The sequence below is a fragment of the Telopea speciosissima genome, chromosome 11, assembly GCF_018873765.1.
Source record: "Telopea speciosissima isolate NSW1024214 ecotype Mountain lineage chromosome 11, Tspe_v1, whole genome shotgun sequence".
In the NCBI taxonomy this organism is placed as follows: Eukaryota; Viridiplantae; Streptophyta; class Magnoliopsida; order Proteales; family Proteaceae; genus Telopea; species Telopea speciosissima.
In genome coordinates, this window is record NC_057926.1 from 44,035,871 (window position 1) to 44,057,361 (window position 21,491).

The window sequence follows — 21,491 nt, forward strand, 5'->3', positions numbered from 1 at the left end:
TGGCAAACAGCTTATTGTCCAAATTGAATTTTCCAGATAATTTCATTCCCTTGCTCTTATCCCTGATTTCCCCTCTTTTTTTCCACTTAAAAGAGATGGAAAAGTAAACTTTCCTGTAAAATAAGATCACTGTTTAAATTTTTTTTTTTTTTAAATGACATTCAAAAAACGAAGAATTACCATTGAAGGAAAATTTTACATCAAATTTAGAGTTAGTTTCTTCATTTGCATCTGTTAAATGGCAAGGATGCCAATCAGGACATTGGGACATCAAAGGGTTGTCCATCCCATTTCAAGGACAGCTCCGCTACTTACCGTCACTCTACCATTTAACCAGCATTTTTTTTCCATTCGTCCTGAAAAACTAAAGGTATAAAAATATACAATTTTTGGCTTAATGGACAACAGCCTTCTATCATTTCTTTCCAGTCGAATTTTGCTCATTAGACTCCTGAAGAGTCCTCAGGAGAACAAACAATGTTGAAGGGATCTCTAAATGCACATGCACTCCATGCAGTGTCTCCATAAAAAAATATGAGGGCCTTCTTCCTCCATATAATAATCTGCAACCTCTATCCTTTCCCGGACCTCTAGCCATTTTGCACCCCTTTAGGCAAAAGTAGCAGTTCCACTTCACCAAAGAGCATTCAGATAATCTGGCATATTAAACTGATAAGAGAGCTATGGTTCCTCTCGCATGTCCGGCCTCCTCTTGGCCTGCAAAGCCAGACGAGAATCCCGTTCCCGCTCAAATTCCCGGTAGTCAGCTCTCTGCAAAAAGGAAACCTTGTCCAGATATTGGTTGGAACTCTTCTTGTAGGCATCCAACTCATCTTCCAGCCCCTTGTTTTCTTCCTTGAACTCTCCCCAGTCCTTTTTTGTCTTGTCAAGCACGCTAAGTTTTGGTTTCTTCTTGATCTGTTCAAGAACGGCATCAACAGCAGAGACTGGTCCAGCAGAAGCTTTGGCTTTTTCAGCTGCCTCCTCCGAGTCGGCATCAACAAGTTTCTTCACTTCAATCTCCTGACCAGCGAAGTCTCGGACCTCCTTGATCTGTGACACAGTACAGATATTTGTTAGAACAAATTATAATCTCCTTTGCAGATGAACTGGCAACCTTGAATAATATATTAAAATATTTTGACCTTATAAGAGCGCTCAAAAATTAAATTCACTACATGCATGTAACCACATGCCAAAGGAAGACAGAAGCACAGCAACCATTATAACTTTTATGGGTCTCTTCATCATTTCATTTTTATGTAAAGCTAAACATAATAACCAGGTAAACCAGCATAGACTAAATCATATGCAGCCTCCAAACTATGGGTCTAATTCCAAATTTATTTGTAATTTTCAATACATGTTGATAGTTTCACTTTTGCAAAGCTCAAGAAACACAGATTGCAGAATTCTGTTGTCATGCCACAAGAAAGCTTAATAAAGAGGCATCCCAAACTATCTGAAGCCTTCAAAATTACCAAGTAGACATACCAGCAAGGACTACCTCAAAAGCAAAAATAGTAAGTGATCTTATAAATACCATTGCCAGCTTAGCCAGAATGGTATTATGTCCAACAAAATTTTATATTCATCGTGAAAATGCCAAATACATCTTCATAAAAATGTTTTGGCATTGAATCCATATTTGTGAAAATCAAAACAATATCACATTTGAAACTTCAACAAATATAAAAACTTACGGTACAAAAAGCTTGGTTTAAATATCACTCAAATATTGGGAAGGCAAAAAGTTTTCGGATGGCCCATATAGGAAGGACTTCCTTGATGACCCCCCCCCCCTTTATTATGTGACATAGAATTATGATCTGGCAATTCTGACCATTTACAAAGTATATGGTCTGGAAACTTGATTAGCCACATGTCAAATTTCAGTGCCTATTACAATCAAATATACTACCCTAGTATCATGTGTTGGCATGCATCTTCATTTACATACATTGCCTACATTACCCCAATGACTGTTGGGCACTTTCCATGGGCGTACCCAGTGCACGAAGCTCCCGTCACTGCGGAGTCTGGGGAGAGTCATAATGTATGCAGCCTTACTTCACAGAGCGGCTGCTTCCAGACTCGAACCTGTGACCACTTGGTCAATGGAGCAACATTACCGCCCCCCTCTGTTGGGCACTTTCCATGATCTTGAATTTTCAAGGCTCAATTTGGCCAATTGGTAAACTCCATTCAGGCTGAAATTTGACATGAAAGCAGGTGACTTTGGTACCTACCTGTCCACAACTTTTGGTCCCATCCAAGCTGTTTGCCACGTGACATACCATACTGGAAGCCATTCCTACATTGGTCATGCAAGAAACAGGCATCCTATTGGAAATTTGGGCAGACAGGAATAGAGCATAACATGGTTTTAATCTCAGGGTTCATATCAACTTTGCTATAGGTCAAAATCAAAATGAAATCCTGAACTTTCTAAATTTTCCTAACATTTCCTTCAAAAAGGTTTGTTTTGCATACCTAAACTAGTCAAAAAATGCAAAAACATCTCAAATACATATTAAATTCGTATGAAATTTAAACTGACATGAATTTTGTCATACAACTCGTACCAAAGGCTATGTTAAATAGACGTAAATGGCCCACTAGAGAAAGAATTAAGAAACCCCATACTCCCATAGTCACTCCAGCTGAACCATCGAACTGCATTACCTCTATTTTTCCCCTGTTCATGGCAGCATTGGCAGCCGCTGCAGTAGCATCCTTGACAGCCAATAAGGCAGCAGCAGCAAGTTTCTTGGCCTCCTCACTAGTACCGTTATGTGAAACACTAGGCCTCTTTTGTGGTGAGTCTTGCCCAGGTGATCCTGCCTTCTTGGGCACCAGTCCAAGAGCAGTCATCCAACTCTACAAAACAAGATGAAGGTCAAACATGGTCCTACCCGGTAATTACATCAACAATTCTTTAGAACAACTATCAACAGTAAGAGAAACAGAACTCTCTCACATGGGAAGTCTTCTGCTCCATCTTTTTACCAGCTGAAGCAGGCTGCTTCGTAAATGACTGAGGAATCTTAATTGATACACCCTTATTTAGTTGTTCCCATACAGCATTAACCCGGGCTTTTCTTTCTGCAATTATGAGAGCAACCAAACATTTTTTAAAAAAAAATCACAGGTCTTATTTGACATATAGTGATTATGTCCAAAATTGGGTCAGTGTGTTTTCTGTTCAATCTGAAGAATAGATCACTAATTACCGATTGAAATGCTCAAGGACTACAGTAATTGTGATCTTGATGGTGCAAATGTAAATTTTTGTTTTTTTTTGGTGAATAAATGATTTATTACCAAAAGGAAGAGCAGGGGAAAAAGGGGGGGAGCTATACAAAAGCAGACCCTAGGAAGGGTCGGAAGGAAGAAGAAGAAAAACAGGTAATCCCCAGGTAATAACAATATGTCTTTTCCTTGGGGAGTCTACAATAGATCTATGAGGTAACAAGTGAATCTTAGAGCTAACATCAAAAAAGATGGCCTTCCAAATCATGTGAAGGGAACGGGAGTTGGAAGTCCATCTTCAAAGATTCCACTCCATCCAAATATGAGATATAACAGCACCAAACACTAATTTGCCAACCACATCACAGATAGTACTACCAGAGAATGTCATATCCATCCAAAGCCACTCCCTAGAAAAGATTAGAGGTCTCCTACTACGGGGCCAAAAGGAGTCTTAAGGCTTTTTTCCAAACTGAGCAGGCAAAAGGGCAAAAGAAGAAAAGGTGGTTGATGTCCTCAATATCATTCCAACAAAGGATACAAAGGGAGGGGGGGCATAGGATGAAACTTAATAGTATCCATTGGTGTTAAATTTCATTAGTCAGAGAATGTAAAGCTGCCTGGTTACTATGGTAACATAGGATGCATACTTCATTTTAGTGCACGTACAGTTAGATTGTCTTCTTGAAGCCCATTTTAGAGTGAGGCTTTGTTTATTGGGTCTACACACACACATCAGTTTTTGTTTATAAATAAGAAGGGATTAAGTTCCCTGTCCGGCTGTGTAGCATACGCTAGTGCTCCTATGCCTATCTCTCTCCTCCCACTATAGGAAGCAGATATGTCATTTCATTGAAGAGAGAGAGACAGGCAAACGCTAGCATAGCATATGCAGCCTGGCAGTGTTCTTTCTCCCAAATAAGAAATAGTGTGTTCAATTGAATTATGTAAAAAAATCAACTCCTGTAGCAACAAGAAGAGGAAGATCAACTTGCATTTATAAAAAACAAGCATATGACAATGGAAGCACCATCTCATTTCTAAATTCTAAACATGATGTGTTAACTTTGAAATCAAATCTTAAGGCGTGATTAGCCACAATATTCTTAGAGGAAACACCCTTATTAGAACACAACTTCTATGGAATACGAAACCATTACCTCATCACATGTTCTTCCAGGAAACCAACAGGAACAGGTTTCTTGCTTTTGTTGAACAAAACTTCTATGAAATAGGAAGCCATTATCTAATCACATGTTCCTCTTGGAAACCAAACATTAGGTTCCACATTACTCATCTTACCCCAACGATAGACACTCCTGCAGCCATACACCACCCAAGGCTGTGTTTATTTTGCCATTAAATCATATTTGGTAAAACATTTTACATGATTTTAATATTGTCTGCCCCTTGATTAAATGAGGAATTGAAATTTTGGAGAAAAAAATATATTTTCTCTTCAGCAGCAAACCTGTAAAATGACATCCCACAAATTTTAGGGGAATTTTTTTCTCAGAATTTGCTCATTGAGAGCCAATAGAAAGCCGTTGAGGCCTGATAGGTTGAGCAAGCCTTCATATATCCCAGCCCAACCTCGGACTAGGCTGGGCCCAGGTTGAACCAAGGAACCTAGGGTTGGGCTGGTGTTTTAAAAATGGTTGCACCCCCTAATAATATATGATGTGTAACTTTAGTAACAAGAAGACTAAAGATGAGATGGTAAAAACTGATGATATGAAAACATTAGGTGCCCAAGTTCAATCATAAATAAAATAGAGTGACCCCCCTAAGTGACGTGCCGCGTCAGCACCCGGATGCAATGACAAGTAGGCAAGGGTTCTCGTACCATAGACGAGTGTGGGTAAATAAGTTAGTCCAAAAGCGTAGGATTAATTAGCATCTTGGAACATTGGATCTTTAACAAGTAAGAGTCTAGAATTGATAGATGTTATATGAAGAGAAGAAGTATTAACATAGCCTGTATTCAAGATACTAGATGAAAGGGTAAAAAAGCTAAGGAGTTGGACGACTTTAAACTTTGGTATACAAGGGATAAAAGTAATAGAAGTGGACTGGGCATAGTAGTGGCTAAAGATTTAACGAATGATGTGGTGGATGTTAAAATATTCGGAGATAGAATTATATCCATCAAACTTGTGTTGGAAAAAAGGGTTGTCAATATAATTAGCGCCTACACACCTCAAGTAGGACTAGATGAAAGTAGTAAGTTACAATTTTGGAACACATAGATGGATTAGTGCAAGGTTTTCGTCAAGGAGAAAAGATTATTATAGGGGATGATCTTAATGGGCATGTTGGTAAAGATCGTAGAGGCTATGAAGGTGTACATGGAAGATATGGTTTTGGAGAGAGGAATGAGGAGGGAATCTCAATTTTAAATTTTGTTGTGGCTTATGATTTATCCATTGTAATCACTTTCTTAGAAAAGAAAGAGGAGCATTTAGTTACCTTCACAAGTGGACATCATAGTAGCCACATAGATTTCTTCCTAACTAGAAGGTCTGTTAGATTCTTTTGTAAGGACTGTAAAGTTATACCAGGGGAGAGCCTAACCACACAACATAGATTAGTGGTCATGGATATGTGCCTCACTACACAGAATCGTAAGACATGTGAGCTTATTTGCCCTAGGAAAAGGTGGTGGAGCTTAAAAGGAAATACTTTGAAATCATTTACTAATGAAGTGGTCAAACATGGAAAGTGAAACTTTGAGGGAGACACTATTATGATGTGGAATGAGATGACTACTTGCATTAAGAAGGTTGTTAAAGATGTCCTAGGCAAATCAAAAGGAAAACGCCATTCCTCTAGAGAGACTTGTTGATGGGATGATGAAGTTCAAACGGCCATTAAGACTAAGAAAGCTAGTTTTAAGACATGGCAAAGGACTAAGGATGTAGAGGATCTACAAAAGTATAAATTTTCTAGAATTGAACCTAAGAAGATTGTGGGAAAAGCAAAGGCGAAGAAATATGAAGACCTTCATAACAATTTGAATAGAAAGGAAGGGGAAAAAGCTATCCATAAGATAGCTAAAGTGAGGGAAAGGAAGAGTAAAGATCTCGTCCGAGTTAGATGTATTAAAAATGAAGATGGTAAAGTATTAGTAAGGGATGAGAATATTACGAAGAGATGGGAAGGTTATTTATATTTTCTGCAGCCTACTGAATGAACACACTTCGAGTAATAGTGTTCCGAAAGACTGCATTATCCATAAAGACACCATATCTTGTAGATATATATACGAAGAATTAGATTGTATGAAGTAAAAGAAGCTTTAAGGAGGATGAAAGTAGGCAAGGTACAAGGCCTAGATGAGATCCCAATAGAAGTGTGGAAGAGCTTAGGAATCTGTGGTTTATCTTGGCTAACCAAGTTGTTAAGATTATGAGTACAAAGAAAATGCCAGATGAATGGAGGAGAAGTATCATGGTTTCGATTTACAAAAATAAAGGGGATATTCAAAGCTGCAATAACTATAGAAGCATAAAACTAATGAGTCATACTATGAAATTATAGCAAAGAGTTATTGAAACCCGCTTGAGACAAGAAACTACTATTACGGAGAACCAATTGGTTTTATATCAGGAAGATGCACGACGGAAGCTATTTACCTACTTAGGAGACATATGGAAAGATTTCAAGATTGCAAGAAGGATCTCCATATGGTCGTTATTGACCTAGAAAAAGCTTATGACAAAGTCAATACTAGAGAAGACAAGTGTTTCAGGTAAATATGTGGACATAATTAAATATATGTATAATGGCACAGTAACAAGTGTAAGAACTTTGGGGGGCCAAGGTAGTGAATTTCCAATTACAATTAGGTTACATCAAGAATCAGCTTTAAGCCCTTATTTGTTTACGCTTATCATGAATGATTTAACTAGAGACATTCAAGATGAGGGTCTTGGTGTATGCTTTTTGCTGATGATACTGTTTTGGTGGTGAGACAAAAGCAGGGATCAACGCCAAGTAAGAGTTATGGAGATTAACCTTGGAATCAAGAGGTTTTAAGATAAGTAGAGTGAAGACAGAGTATATGATGTGTGACTTTGGTTACACTAGGAAGGATAATGAGGTGGTGAAAATTGATGAGGGAGATTCTGCAAATTGATTATTTTAGGTATCTTGGCTCAATCATAAATAAAGATGATATAGAGGACGATATTTTACAAAGAATTAAAATAGGATGGATGAAGTGGAGAGGTACGTCCGGAGTGTTGTGAGATAGGCGTATTCCTTTTAAGGAAAATTTTATAGGACAGTCATACGACTAGCTATGATGTACGGTGCGGAGAAGAAGTCATACAACTAGCTATGATGTATGGTGAGAGTGTTGGGTAGTTAAGAAGCATCATATAGATAAACTCAGTGTAGCGGAGAAGCCGGAGATGAGGATGTTGAGATGGATGAGTCGCCAAACTAGGAAGGATAAAGTAAGGAATGATCATATTAAAGCTGGTTTGGGAGTAGCTCCGATATGATAAGCTACAAGAAAGTCGTTTGAGGTGGCATAGCAATGTTCAATGGAGACCTTTGGATGCTCCAATACAGAGGAGTAATTTGATTCAGATTGAAGGAACTAAAAGTGTCAGGGTCAGACCTAAAATGACCTTAGGAGAAGTGGTGAGGAAAGACACGAATAGCTTAGGCCTTGTATCAAGTATAACCCCGAATAGAGGTGACTGTAGGGCAAGGATCCATGTAGCTAACCCCATTTAGTTGGGATAAGGCTGAGTAGTTGTTGTTGTTCAATCATATATATAAAAGAAAAAATAGAGGATGGTGTTGCACAAAGAATTAGAGTAGAGTGGAAAAAAAGTGGAGGGCTGTCTGGAGTGTTGTGTGATTCCTTATCGAAGTAGATTTCAAGAAAGATGCCACAGTGACGTATTACTTTAAAACTCAAAGGAAAATTGTAGAGGGCAGTTATACGACCAGTAATGATGTTTGTAGCTGAATATTGGGCAGTAAAGAAACAACATATAAACAAACTTAGTATTCCTTCTAGAAGGCTTCTACCACTGGAAACAGGGGTCAATCTAGTAACTTCCCCCTCCTATCGATTGCATCACGTGTAATTGCAACAAAAAAAAAAAAAAAAAGAGTTCATTTAATCCATTTTCATAATCATTTATATCAACTTTTAGATATGGGCACTATTTTTTTACATTGTCAGTCCTGTGAATGAGTTCATACGATTGCTGGATATAAGAGTGCCGCAACACTTGTCTAATTCTGGCAGGCGATGAGGTCTCAAAATTGGCTCATGATACCCTTTGAGAGGGGTAATTCGATGCACTGGGAGAGCGAGGGACACTGTTGCATCCTCCGGAGTGGTGTCTATACGGTGTGAGGTTTTTATTCCTTTGTCTCCTATTGAGGAGTCTTTGGAGCAGCATCTGGATGCATTGTCTTCTATCAATGAATTCTTGACGGGGAGTCGAGATGCATCTCTATCATCAAAACACAATGGATCCACCTATGATTTGGTAAATCATTGAAGCCTAACATTTAATGGATAACATATAAATATCATCCATTTTTTCTTAAGATATTTTTATGGAAATCCGAACACCTGAAAACCGACTAGAAAAATATCTTCCACAATTTCATCAAAAAATAGGAAAAAGAATCAGGAAACTCAAATTCAGATAAATTTTTGCCAGGAAAATATTTTTTTCCCCATAAAGTATTTTACAGGATAACAGACCCAGCCTAAGAGTCTGGAGTTCATACACATAGCAGCAATAACATAGGTAGGAGAGCAGCATCAATGTCGTAATAACAATGGCTACCTAGTTGTGCAACAAGAATGTTTTGAAATGTAGCATGTGCAGATAAGGAGCTTACCAATAAGAAGATTATTCAGGAAATAAATTAATATAGAGAAAATCTAAAAAGAATAATACCTACATACTCACCATTTTCTTCATGTTGAGCCTGTGGCTTGGGAACAGGATCAACTTCTACAACTTCTTGGACACATGCAACTGAAGGCTCATCTTTTTCTCCTACATCACCACCTGCATCATGGTATCAACCCAGTCACCCAATGAAGAGACCGAATCTATAATATCCAGTTTAGTTCTATAGGTGCATATCAAGAATATATGCACACACTTTTTGCTACTAGTACTACTAGAATTCTAACCACAGACACTTGTAGTCAAACAAATCATAGTTGCAAGATATGAATGCAAAGGTATGAGGGGAGGTGCAACAAATTATTAAACTGACGATAATATAATATTTGCCTTTTCAATGGCTTTTTATTCATATTTCCAGTATGAATTAACTTGGGTACCACATTCAGAGACTGCAAAACAATAAAAGAGTATCCCAGTGCACGAGGCTCTCGCTACTGCAGGGTCTGGGAGGGGCAAATGTACGACCTTACCCCTGCTTCGCAAGAGAGGCTGTTTCTAAGTTTAGAACACGCAACCAACAAGTTGTAATAGCACAACTTAACCGTTGTGCCAAGGCTCGCCCACTCGGGACTGCAAAACAGTGAGGTCCGAATTTGGAGAAAAAGAAGATCTGCAAAGCATACCTGAATGTCTTTTGATGCCCCTCCATCCAGTGAGAAGTAGCTGTCGGTGTGTGTCCGACATTTGTTCAGAGAGCTCAGTGTTAAAAATAAAGACAATACCACCATATAAGTAGTAATAAAATATAAGATTCATTTACACCATTAGGAAAATCTGGAAACAAGAAATGTATGTGTTGCTTTCTTATGAACCAAATCCTACGAGATTGGAATCACCACCAAGGGCTGGAGGTGCATCACCACAGTCAAAGGACAGCTTGACCACTGACCAAAAGAGGGGAAAAACCCAATTTCTCAATAACTCAATTCGCGGGAGGCTGTGCTTCCTTCTGCTTTATTTATAATATGTACTGTATTACAAAATAAGTAACTTTAAAATCTAAAAATAGCAACTCTTCTAGTAAGATCTAACTGCTGTTATGCAAAAATAAAACCAAAATAGCAACTCCTAGACTGCTATTGACTTAGTAACTAAATCTATCACAAAATAGAAACTAGAATAAAGGAACTATCACAAAATGGAAACTAAAGTAGTAGTAGATTTAACAGAATATTAGAACCAGAACCAGGTCTAGTTTTTGGCCTGGTTCTTTCTCCTCCTACACTGGTAATGTTTTAGTTCTGCATCATGCTATAAACATAAAGTCACATATCTCGTTGAAAGTGTTTCTCAGACCTTCTGAAACCCTATTTTCTGGTTTGGAACATGACTCAGTTCCTTCAATTTTACTATTGTTTTAGACTAACCCAATTCTGTCCAGAATCTGTTCTCAATTTCAGACCCTGCGATTAGCAGGAACAACCCTATTCTGGTCCCTGATTTCGATAGCAGTTCCAGCCAATCCATCCATTGGATTGGCTGAAATTCTGATAATTTGATATTCTCTATCAAATCTATACTCGAACTGGAATTTGAGGATCATCAGACTTGGGAATTGGGAACTATCACTGCCCTTGTTACTTTCTATTTTTTGGCCTCACAGTTTCTATTTTCTGTTCATGTTCAATACTCCCAATTTGACCATTGGTTTTCTTTGATATTTTAGGCACAACTACAGCAGGGTTAACCCATCAACCGACCATATTCCCAGCGGCTGGCTGGTTTTGAGTTACTGATTTTCTCTATTCTGCCAATCTGCCTATTACTTCTTAGTCCTGATCCATTGCGATTCCGTCCTATGGGTTAGTTTCCTAAATCTCTCCTAATAGGTTAGTGGAATGCATCATAGCACTAAACCTATTATTTTACAGACATCTTGATATTAATATCATAGTTGTCACAGAGTCTAAGCAACACCAACAGCGCCTTAGGTGTCTTGATCACCTAGGCGTCGCCTTGACAACTATGAGCAATATCATTAAGCACTATTTTGCTAGGCACCAAAAAAATTACAAAAAACAACCATTGTTTGCTAATGTTACAGATCCTCGACAAGTACTGCTTTTTATTTTATCATGCCCACACATTTCCATCACCTCTATGAATTTTGTAATACTTGCAGAAAGCATTTCCATGATTCCATCTCCATAGGTCTTCAAATAATAAATTTTATCATATTTCAAACCTTGGTTCTACAAGAATAACAAGTGATCCTGGGATGACATTGCATTCTGAGATGCTCTGATACACCATATACATGCTTCTACCCTGTTCTAAAGCTCTATGAACTAATTTTTCCACAAGTCAGCTCTTTGTAGTTAGGAAAGGCCCAAGTTTGAGGGATCTCTCCCCCCGCCCCCCAATGCAAACTGGGGACCTTGCCATATTTCCATTCAAATTTTTATTTTCAATTGATGTATGCTATTATAAGCAACTGGCCAGAGCCTGTGATCAAAAAGGTTACAACCCGGCTTAACAAGCTAAAAAAGGGGAAATCATATGATTATAACCTACCTTGCTGGTTTTCCTACACATTTCCTATTCTCCTTAAAGCTCTCATCATCATCAACAACAACAACAGAGCTTTATCCCAAATAAATGGCGTCGGCAACATGGATCCTTGCTCTCCAATCAGCTCTACTCGACATTATACATGATATGAGGCCTATGCTATGCATGTCTTTCCTCACCACTTCTCCTATGGTTAGTCTAGGCCTGCCCCTAGCTCTTTTAGTCCCTTCAATCTGAATCAAACCACTCTTCCGTACTGGTGCATCCCAAGGCCTCCGTTGGACATGGTCTTGCCACCTCAAACGACTCTCTTGTAGCCAACCATGAATCGGGGTTGCTCCCAACCCAGCTCGAATATGGTCATTCCTAACTCTATCTTTCCTAGTTTTGCCACACATCCATCTTAACATCCTCATCTCTGCTACTCTTAGTTGCTCCAAACTCAGCTCTAATATGACCATTCCTAACTCTATCTTTCCTAGTTTTGCCACACATCCATCTCGACATCCTCATCTCTGCTACACTTAGTTAATTTATATGACTCTTCTTAACTGCCCAACATTCTACACTATACATCATAATATGACTCTTCTTAACTGCCCAACATTCTACACTATACATCATAACCGATCGTATGACAGTCCTATAAAATTTTCCCTTAAGCTTTAAAGGAATACACCAATCACACAGCACTCCGGCGCATCTCTCCACTTCATCCATCCCATTTTAATCCTTTGGGCAACATTATCCTCTATCACCTTCTTTAGTTATGTTTCAGTCAAAGAGTTTTATTCAAGCTACTTCAACAACAAGCTGCTGCCAATAACTTTCTGCAACTACAGGTAAGTTGGAAGCATTCCCCATCCTCCTACTTCTTCTCCTAACCCTCTACAACCCCAACCCTAGTTTTCCCTTTTGTTATTTTCAAATTCCCACCACAGACCTTACCAGCCATCAGAACTTCATCAAATTTCAACCACAACACCCCCTGCCCATAAGGAGAACTCGATCTCCTTTGCTGCCCGATCCCAACCACTGAAACCCTACTTCCCCCCCCCCCCCAATCTCAAATCAAAACCCAAAACACTAATTTCTGCCCAACCCAAATCTACAAATCTGACCGATTATCCCTCATACCCTCCTAAGAAAACCATTCAAGTTTGGTCAACTTCTGTCCAGCCAAACCCTAGAAATCCATCTTTTCCTCTTTTCCAAAACCCGAAACCCTAACCCTAAATTGCTGTTGATTCAAATCAGCATACTTCTCTCCATTAAAACATCTCAAGGCCTTCACTATTAGACTCCCTTACCTCAACTTGACATAACCCACACATCAAACCCTAACCGTAACCAAACCCTAACCCTAATTTGACCAAAAACACCTATTTTAGCCTAGCCAATTTACCTGTTCATAACAGATCCTGGTTTACTGGATCCTAGTTGGTCTCCTACCAATCTAGGACTACATTACAATTTGGCTAATGCTGAGAAGTTCAGGGGGGCTCATGAGGGGGAAGTGCAGCATAGATTTCCGCTTGGCTGCAGACGTCTTTTTCTAGCATTATTAGCTAATTGGACCCACATATTGGTCGCTATTTTGTAATTCTGTTTTATTTAAGTATCAATAGGGCCCTAACCAGAGTAAGATTTGAATTTCTTGTCTATTAGGAGTTTCTAATATTGTAGATGTAGGAAAATACAGAAAAGGGCTTATTTTATTTTAGGGAAAAATACCCATGCCAACAGTGTGGGTGTTCTTTCCCACGCCCTCTAACATAACTAACACTCTCTCTCCTACTGATATTTCCTCCTCCCTCCCTAACCTTGTGGGCCCCCTATTGATGGAACCAATTCTCGCATGCTGATTGGTGTAGCATGGGGAACCCTTGGCCTTTTATTTTACACACACCTTTGGACTGGGTTATATATGTAGGTCTAATGGGGTGTTCATAGTGATAAGTCCTTTTAATGGGCATATGATATGGGTATAAGGGAGGAATGTGGGATATAAGTCTTTTCCTAGTAGCATTAGGGGTTGAACATCATGGTTGTTTGGTCCTAGTCTCTTTTGTATTTTAGAGTTGTAGTTTTCCTAGACAATTTAGAAATTCACAAATGTTTTTTTCAGTCTATCTTTGATCTAGTAGTGGCTTGAGTGGTGTACTATGATTACAAAAAATCTAGTCATAGTGAGAGGTTTTAAGAGTTCATATACTTGTGTACCCTGCTTATTGGGCATATGAACTTGATGAATGATGTTTTAAGATTTTTCTCTCTACTTCGATATATGTATTTATCATGTTGCTGGACGGATTTCAAAAATTCAAAGATCGATTCCTAACCATTAATGGTTCCTTAGGTACTTCTGGGTAGATTCCCAGATTCTTTTATCTTCTATATCTCTTCTACCTTTCTTTTCTTCTTCCTGTTCTGGTCTTCTGGAACACAACATATTAACGTCAGTTTCTAAGATTTATTTTCCCATCTGCTATAATCTAATTTTTTAGCTCAAATTTATCAATCTTATACTCATAGATTCTGCTAGAATACTGATCAGTTTCCTTCCATAATATATACTTCTCTGTTGTAGACATTTCTTAAACCGCTATTCAAAACTCAATTTTATCATCCATATTCTTACCTTTCGTATCCCATATCTTACATTTACCCAAAAAAAAAAATGAGTATCCCATATCTTACTCGGATATGACAGTTTATGCTGAAACACTCATTTAACAAGACATAACATGGGTGCGGGTATGGTATCAACGTCGGATCCCTTGCTGATCACTCGGACACGGCAGATCTACCCCCTCCCCCAACAAAAAAAAACAGAAACAGACAGAAAGGCACACACGTACGCAAAGAGAGAGAGAGAGAGGGTTTCCTTTAAAATAAGCAGACAAAGCAACAACCACTGAAGAAGAATGAAAAGCTGCAGCAATAGAAGGGAAGGGAAGAAGAATAAGAACATGGTATTTTGTTACTCAGAAGAAAAAGGTGATACCCAAAAAACAAAGGAAGAAGAAGAAGAGGAGGACGGGAGTGTAGCGTACCAGGTGCGATGCTCGGTCTCCTCGGCTCCTCCATCGTTTGCAGCTAAGCGATCACGGCGTAGATCAGTTTAGAAGGAGAATCCAGCCTTCAGTTCAGTTCACATCTTGGAATAAAATTTGACAAATGCTTTTAATGGCTATAAACGGGGAGAGGACCGGTTGCTACTCTCATGGCATGATCCATGGGATCATCTGTACGTACGTGTAGGTGAACGTACATCTCATAGCCACTCACATGTTTATTTTGTTTTCATAAATACCCCTCCTCCCCTTGTAAATAGCAAAAGTAGGATAGGTGGTTGCCTCTCACATGTACGTACACCTGCACTACTAGGAAAGAGGGCCATGAGTTTTGTTGGAAGAGAAAAAAAAAGGTTGACAGGTTGTATGGTGCTTGTGCTTAGACACAAGAAGGATAAATTGACTGGGGCGATTGTTTTGTGCCTTGGAGCGCAGGCTGCGCCCAGACAGATGGGCGCGGTCATTTCGGCCATTTAGGGTAGCAGGGCGGTCATTTCGCCCACCCCCCATGTGACTGGGTGCATCCTACGCCTTTGGCACAGAGAACATTAGACCAAATGACCGCCCCACCTTCGTGAAATGGAAAGTCCCACCCTTGTTGGACGCACGCACTCTCATTGGTCCCGCGTTGGTGCAAGGGACCATGCAACCTGTCAGGAAGGTCCCACAAGGAGGCAAGGAGAAGACCCACAAGGGATCCATATGGTACCCATAGGGGCTCCACTTCTTGGAAAGCAAGTAAAGAGTGGATTTGGTGCCGCTAAGGAGACTTGAACCCCTGATCAAGCTCCTGATGCAGTTCTCTCAATAGAGTAGTGATCCACCAGGGCAAGCCCTAGATCAACCCTTTCATTTAATATAAAGAGAGATAGAGTTCCTTGTCCAATTACGTAACATATGCTAGTGCCTCCTTATGTCTCTCCTCCCTCAATAGGGGCAAATATGTCATTTCATAAGAGGGAGGAGAGATAAACACAGGAGACACTAGCATAAGCTATGTAGTCGGAGAGGGAGTTTTTTTTTTATATTACGAAGAGGAAACATTATCCCATATAAAATTTATGGATAAAGATTCTCTGTACCAACTATGGAGGGTACACTAACACGTTGTTCTCTCTCCTTTTCACATGAAATGACTTGTCTACCCTCATTTGAACGAAACCGTTTTGCCAATCCTCTTTGCATGAAAAGCATCTTATATATGGGTGAGGTTATCTAAACAAGCGGCATAGGAAACACGACAATGAAAAACGATGAAATGATTTTGAACTTAAAAGGTAGAGGGTTATTCATGTGAGGAGGAGGAGAGAGAGAGAGAGAGAGTGTGTGTGTGTTAATGTACCTTCCTCGATCAACTGAAAGAAGTGAAAGAAAATTTTCCTTTTACATATAAAAGCAGGCCCTGTTTGTTTGACGGGGTTTTGTGGGGTGGGATTCAAGGGCGGGATAATGTAACCACTTTTCCTCTAAACAGTAAATCCCATGATCGTTTGGTTCATCAGGGCAAGATAATGGTAAAACATTGTCAGGCTGTCAGGTTGTCAAGTTTTCCTGTCGGGCTAATGTTTTCCCCACCCCGTCTTTTTTAAAGTCCCACTAGATTTGCAGGACTTAGCTCATTGTTCACTGGTAAAATGGCAAAACACTACAATGGTTTTTTTTCCGCTTTTCTTCATCTTCCTCAGCTCGTCATCTCCATTTGCTGAATCAGAGCTCTTATACTTCATGAACACAACCATGGTTGCTAGTGTCTCCACGACTTTGGATTTCCATTTCACAATGCTACATTTGTCCGACGCTCTCACCTTGCAACAATAATTGACCAAGATATTCACCTTTCTCTACAACTCCACCACCACCACCAAATCTTCTCCTGTTGTAGCAATAGACGCAGAAGCATAACCCCCATCACAAAACCCATCCCTAACCCCTATTATGGGGTTGCAAATTTCAATTGCCCATTTCTCCATGGGCATTGTCGAATTCCCCTATAAAGATTATTTCTCTTCCTCTTACCATCCTTCTCAACCTGACTCTCACTACTTACATGAAAAAAAAAAAATTCACAACTAAAAATCACACACAAAAGTGCAATGAGAGAGAGAGAGAGGGGGGGGATACTTGAAGAAAGGGCAAGATTGTTTCGTAAGTGGTTGTTACAGGCTGAAGCAATGGAAATCTGGCTTGATGTTGAGGTTAGCAAATTGGGAAATATTTCATAAGTCGGTTTTGAGGGATGTTTATCCTTCCTCCCCTTCTCTAACCTCTCGCTATCTCACGGTTCTCACCCCTTTTCTCTATTCCTCTGTACAAATCCGATCTTGATCTTTATCCTTATCCTTATCCCTATCCCTCCGCCCCACCTCTTATATCACTTATGTCACCTATTCTCTTCTCTGCAAATCCGAGATCCAAAACATGCTGATGGAATGCTACAATAATATTACTTTAACTTCACCTCAACATTTCCACCCTAATGAAACCCCACCGACATGTGGGTCCCATCTTCCCAACAATCCCACACCCCCTTCCCCTCTAAACAAACGGGGTTTTATTGTTTCCCTTCCTTTTTAATTGGTAAATCAATTTTTTAAATTAGGGGAAAAAAGAAGAAAGTGAAACAAAAGAACTTGAAAAAAGAAAGGCACCGAAAAAGCCCTAGTCCCTAATCGAGTCTCTAATAGGACATACCCTATTGGGAACTCAATACCAATTGAAAAACTAGCCCAATAGTAGAGCATTCATCCCCATTTATCAAAAAACCAATAATTGCGAGATGATCTCCCCCCCCCCTCTAAGTTTATGGGATTAAAAATTGTATTTTGAACATTGCAGTTCTAGCGTTAAATAATGAATTCAAAAAATTGGTGTTTAGAAGTCAAAACTATATTCATTTTCTGGTTGGCACATTTTCCAATGGGGTGCCTTTGTCACATTTCAAGGTTTTTTTTTTTAAATGAGTCTTTTGAGGCTTTTTGTATGTGTGTGTTGCAGGGGTTTCACCCCTCTATTTGAAGGAGTGGTCCTCTCTTGTGTTGTATTTTTTTCTCTTTATTTTTGTCTTAAAGTTATCTCTCTTGCTCTCAAAAATTCTCTTGTATTTTTACATAGATTAATGCATTGCTCTGAAATCTTTGTAAGTTTTGTTTCAAGAGTATTGAGAACTACCTTGTCTACCAATGTTGCCCTTAAATCAAGTGCAAAGACTATTAGGTGTGCTTGTAAAGGCTATTGTATCTTGGGAGAATGGTTTGCACACCTCAGCCTTGTTGATGCTTCTACCGTTGATGTAACAAGTGTAACATTGTTTGAAGAATTAAGAATTGGGATGGGAAAATGCTGATGTGACACTTCAAAATTCCACCCTAATCTTGTTTGGTTAATTTGGGATGGTGAACTTACAAAAGCTCAGGGGACATCATTAATTGTTTTGTCTGCTGATGTGACACTTCAAAATCTCACTCTTTTGATATCCAAAGTCCCACCAATTGGTGGGACTTTGGTTACTATTCATGGGAAAAGTAACTTTACCTCAACATTTTCATCCTAACAAAACCCGTCCCATCTTCCCAACAATTTCACCCCACCATCCCCTCTAAACAAACAGGGCCTTATGATCTAAACCGGTGCCATCGATATCACTATAATGTAACAGTTAGACAACTATTGCTAATGCGAAAAGTAAGGTTTACAATGGGAAGAGAAGACATATATGCTTGAGGCATAACTTGGTAAGACAATATATAAATGATGGAACGATAACCATCGACTTTGTAAGATTAGAAAATAATTTAGCTGACATGTTTACAAAGTCATAAACTACCAAAATTATACATGAGACATCTAAAGAGACGAGTCTAAGGCATGTAACATAAGTCATGTGACAAAAATCCAACCTATGTGAGAGAAGATCCCTGTAATTAGGTTCAAAGGCTAAAAGCAGAGTCATCTAATGGCTTGTTAGTATTACTATAGATTTGGCTCACTTTGGTTAGATGGGGGAGAGTGGTATTCATCACAATGACAAGAGGATGAGTGTAAGATTCGTAATCAACTATATCTCACAAACTATGAGTTTATTTATGGTGCACCCTATGAGTTAACTTAAGTGGTTATAAAAGTGGGGTTGCTTCTGATGAGAATTTAAAGGAGAAATTCTTTAAACAATCATTAACTTGAGATAGGACAAGGCCTATCCTTTAAAACGAGAAATGTCCATTTATTCAAACGGGATGACATGATGTCGGATTGTAGGATATGACTAGCAGACTAGTTAGCTACACCAACAAGGAAAGGTCCAGGAAACAATGTTTTCATCCGTACTCAATAGCATGATTTGTCAGACCTAATGTAGATTCAAGTCTAAAAGACATCTACAACGCCATGTCCTTTATGTTTTAAAGTTTTTAGTACTTAATCTCTATTTTATTACAAATTTTTTTTTTTAATTTGTAGGGGGAATTATAGTGTGAACTTTGAACGCTGCATTTCTAACATTAAAAAATGAATTCAAAAAATTGGTATTGAGCGGTCAAAACTATATTTAGTGTTTGGTTGACACCTTTCCAATGGACTTGTAAAAATTGTTGTATATTGGGAGATTGACCTATAGGGGCAAATACAATCTTAAGGAGAGTGACCTATTGCACATCCCAATCCAGCCGTTGCTTCTAATGTTGATGTTCATGATTGTGATTTAAAGACTGACTGATATGAGCTTGGGAGAACTCAACCTTATGAACCGGATTACAAGGTTAGAGAACCCAATAACTTATCAACCCACATTAAGTTTTTCATACAACCGATGTGGGATAAATGTGATCATAACATTCCACCATGCTCCGCAGACCCCGCCCAGCGCCCACGTGGGCTGATTTTGCACTAGCTACTAGTTCCGGCTGAACACCGCAATACCGACATTATCATCTGCATCGCACGATTGCACCTGAGAGACGTGGTGTTAGCTTTGATACCACTGATATGAGCTTGGGAGAACTCAACCCTATACATCGGCGTACAAGATGAGGGAACCCAAGAACTTATCAATCCACATTAAATTTCCCATACAATCGATGTGGGATAAATATGATCGTAACACCGACTCTCCAAGTGTGACATTGTTTGAAGAATTAATTGCTATAAGACAAAGTCTTACTTTACACCTGTCAAGTGGCAAGTTTGGAAGGTGATACAAACTTACAGGATATATGGGTCATAGTAATATAAGAGCTCCTTTGGTTGTCTTCTGGTTTGAACAACCACCTTCACCGGACCACATCATGTGCATGTTTAGTAGTCTCCCCAATTCCCTAATGAACCCAAATCACTTTATGGGATTAAGTTCCCTGTCCGTCTGCATAGTGTATGGTAGCACTTCGTGTGTCTCTCTCCTCCCAAAATAGGGGTAGATATGTCATTTCATAGGAGGAAGGAGGGAGGAGAGAGATAGACATATGGAAGCGCTAGCGTACGCTATGCAGCCTAACAACGTTCTTTCACCCTTACTGTATTGGGAAAAGGTTCCCTGAGCCCCTACGGCAAGGGGATCTTTATCCCCTCCAGTTCCCTACCCAGCCCAGCCCAGTTCCCCAGTTACCCTAACAAGGGGGGCTGGAATGACCACCCTACCTCTGCCCGAACACCCTGCCTAGGTGGGGTCCACCCCACTATTAGAAGACTAGGGGACCTGGGCCGGGCAGGGAATTAATGGAGATAATTTTCCATGAGTACGCTGGCACTGTCTATAGCTCTCTTCTTGACATGAAATGTTGTCGCTGCCCTGCACTCATAAGTGAGTTTCTCTATGCGGCTTGCAGAGAACCGTCTTCCGTAATTTTATTGATTGTTATTCTCCGTTACTTGGGGGTCAGTTTTCTCCAGAGTTTTCCAAAATCCATTCTTCTGCAACGACTTCAGACGAAATTATGGTTTGGGGACTCTTCCCCGCTGAATCCCTCCCAGGTAACAATCTTCCTTGGCGATTGGGGCAGTGCCACTCAGTTATCTTTCTTACTATAGAGCTTTTCATTGATGGGTTTTGAGAATTCAAATATATGTTGCAGAGTATTTTTTTTTTTCTGTGCTACAAAATTTCTATTAAATTTGGGTTCTAATTCCTTATTTCATTCTGGTTCAGCATTGCCATTAATTGGACCAGAAAATAAAATTTCATAGGGTGTTTTGTTAATCTATACTGCGATACTGCTATGAACTCTTTATGCTGGATTCCTGGGCTTCTATCTCCAAGTAATGCATGAAATAGGATTCATAGGTATTTATACTAAATTTTTGGTTTTCAATATAAACAAAATTAAAATGGGATTACATCCGCGTTGGGATTACTTAAATATTTTTTGGGCTGGAATTTATTATGCTCATGGCTTTGTTGCATTAAGAGTTTTTGTTTGGCGCAACTTTTATATGACTTCTTGTTTATACTGGTGCTACGTTATATTGGATTGCTTTGTTTCATGCTATCGATGTGTGAACGTAAAAGAAAAAAAGAAGAAGGGAGATTTCAGTCCTACTGATTTTTCACATTCATGATTCTTCTGGCAGGTGAACAGAAGTATTTTATCTTCTCGAAAGGGACATATAAAGTGGGTCGAAAAGGTACTCCTGAGATAGAACCCACGTGAAGAAGTTTTTGTCCTTCTTTACTACTCTTACACTGGCAAAATTTGTCAAATTTTTTATG

The 21,491-nt window shown here is 39.2% G+C and overlaps 2 protein-coding genes across 4 annotated transcripts in view; one reads left to right on the forward strand and one right to left on the reverse strand.

The window, feature by feature from the left end:
* Nucleotides 1–381: 381 nt before the first annotated feature.
* On the reverse strand, nucleotides 382–14,856 carry LOC122646756 (craniofacial development protein 1-like). 2 transcript variants are annotated; one of them, XM_043840357.1, is made up of 5 exons: nucleotides 14,774–14,856; nucleotides 9,201–9,302; nucleotides 2,981–3,105; nucleotides 2,686–2,880; nucleotides 382–1,053 (listed from the first exon to the last, which is right to left on the reverse strand). In XM_043840357.1, the coding sequence occupies exons 1-5, from the start codon at nucleotides 14,805–14,807 to the stop codon at nucleotides 682–684; spliced, it is 828 nt and encodes a 275-aa protein (XP_043696292.1). In that variant the 5' UTR covers nucleotides 14,808–14,856; the 3' UTR covers nucleotides 382–681. The 2 variants fall into 2 exon arrangements, with proteins under 2 accessions (XP_043696292.1, XP_043696291.1); XM_043840356.1 differs by having other exon boundaries at nucleotides 9,201–9,308; nucleotides 14,774–14,844.
* Nucleotides 14,857–20,680: 5,824 nt separating this feature from the next.
* LOC122646668 (nijmegen breakage syndrome 1 protein) overlaps nucleotides 20,681–21,491 on the forward strand; it is a 31,833-nt gene continuing 31,022 nt past the window's right edge. The window contains exons 1-2 of one of the 2 annotated variants that reach the window (XM_043840255.1): nucleotides 20,681–20,755; nucleotides 21,353–21,406. In XM_043840255.1, coding sequence (XP_043696190.1) covers nucleotides 20,719–20,755; nucleotides 21,353–21,406 — 91 coding nt within the window. In that variant the 5' untranslated portion in view covers nucleotides 20,681–20,718. Of the gene's footprint in view, nucleotides 20,829–21,352; nucleotides 21,407–21,491 lie in introns of both variants that reach the window. The other variant, XM_043840256.1, reaches the window with a different exon arrangement.

Bases quoted from the DNA above. Each gene is read 5' to 3' on its own strand.
- LOC122646756 (XM_043840356.1), bottom strand. From the start codon at position 14,807: ATGGAGGAGCCGAGGAGACCGAGCATCGCACCTG. The intron at 3,106-9,200 runs GTGAGTATGTAG...TCATAATTGCAG, and splicing joins GGCTCAACATGAAGAAAATG to AAAGAAAAGCCCGGGTTAAT. The intron at 2,881-2,980 runs GTGAGAGAGTTC...CTTGTTTTGTAG, and splicing joins TGGAGCAGAAGACTTCCCAT to AGTTGGATGACTGCTCTTGG.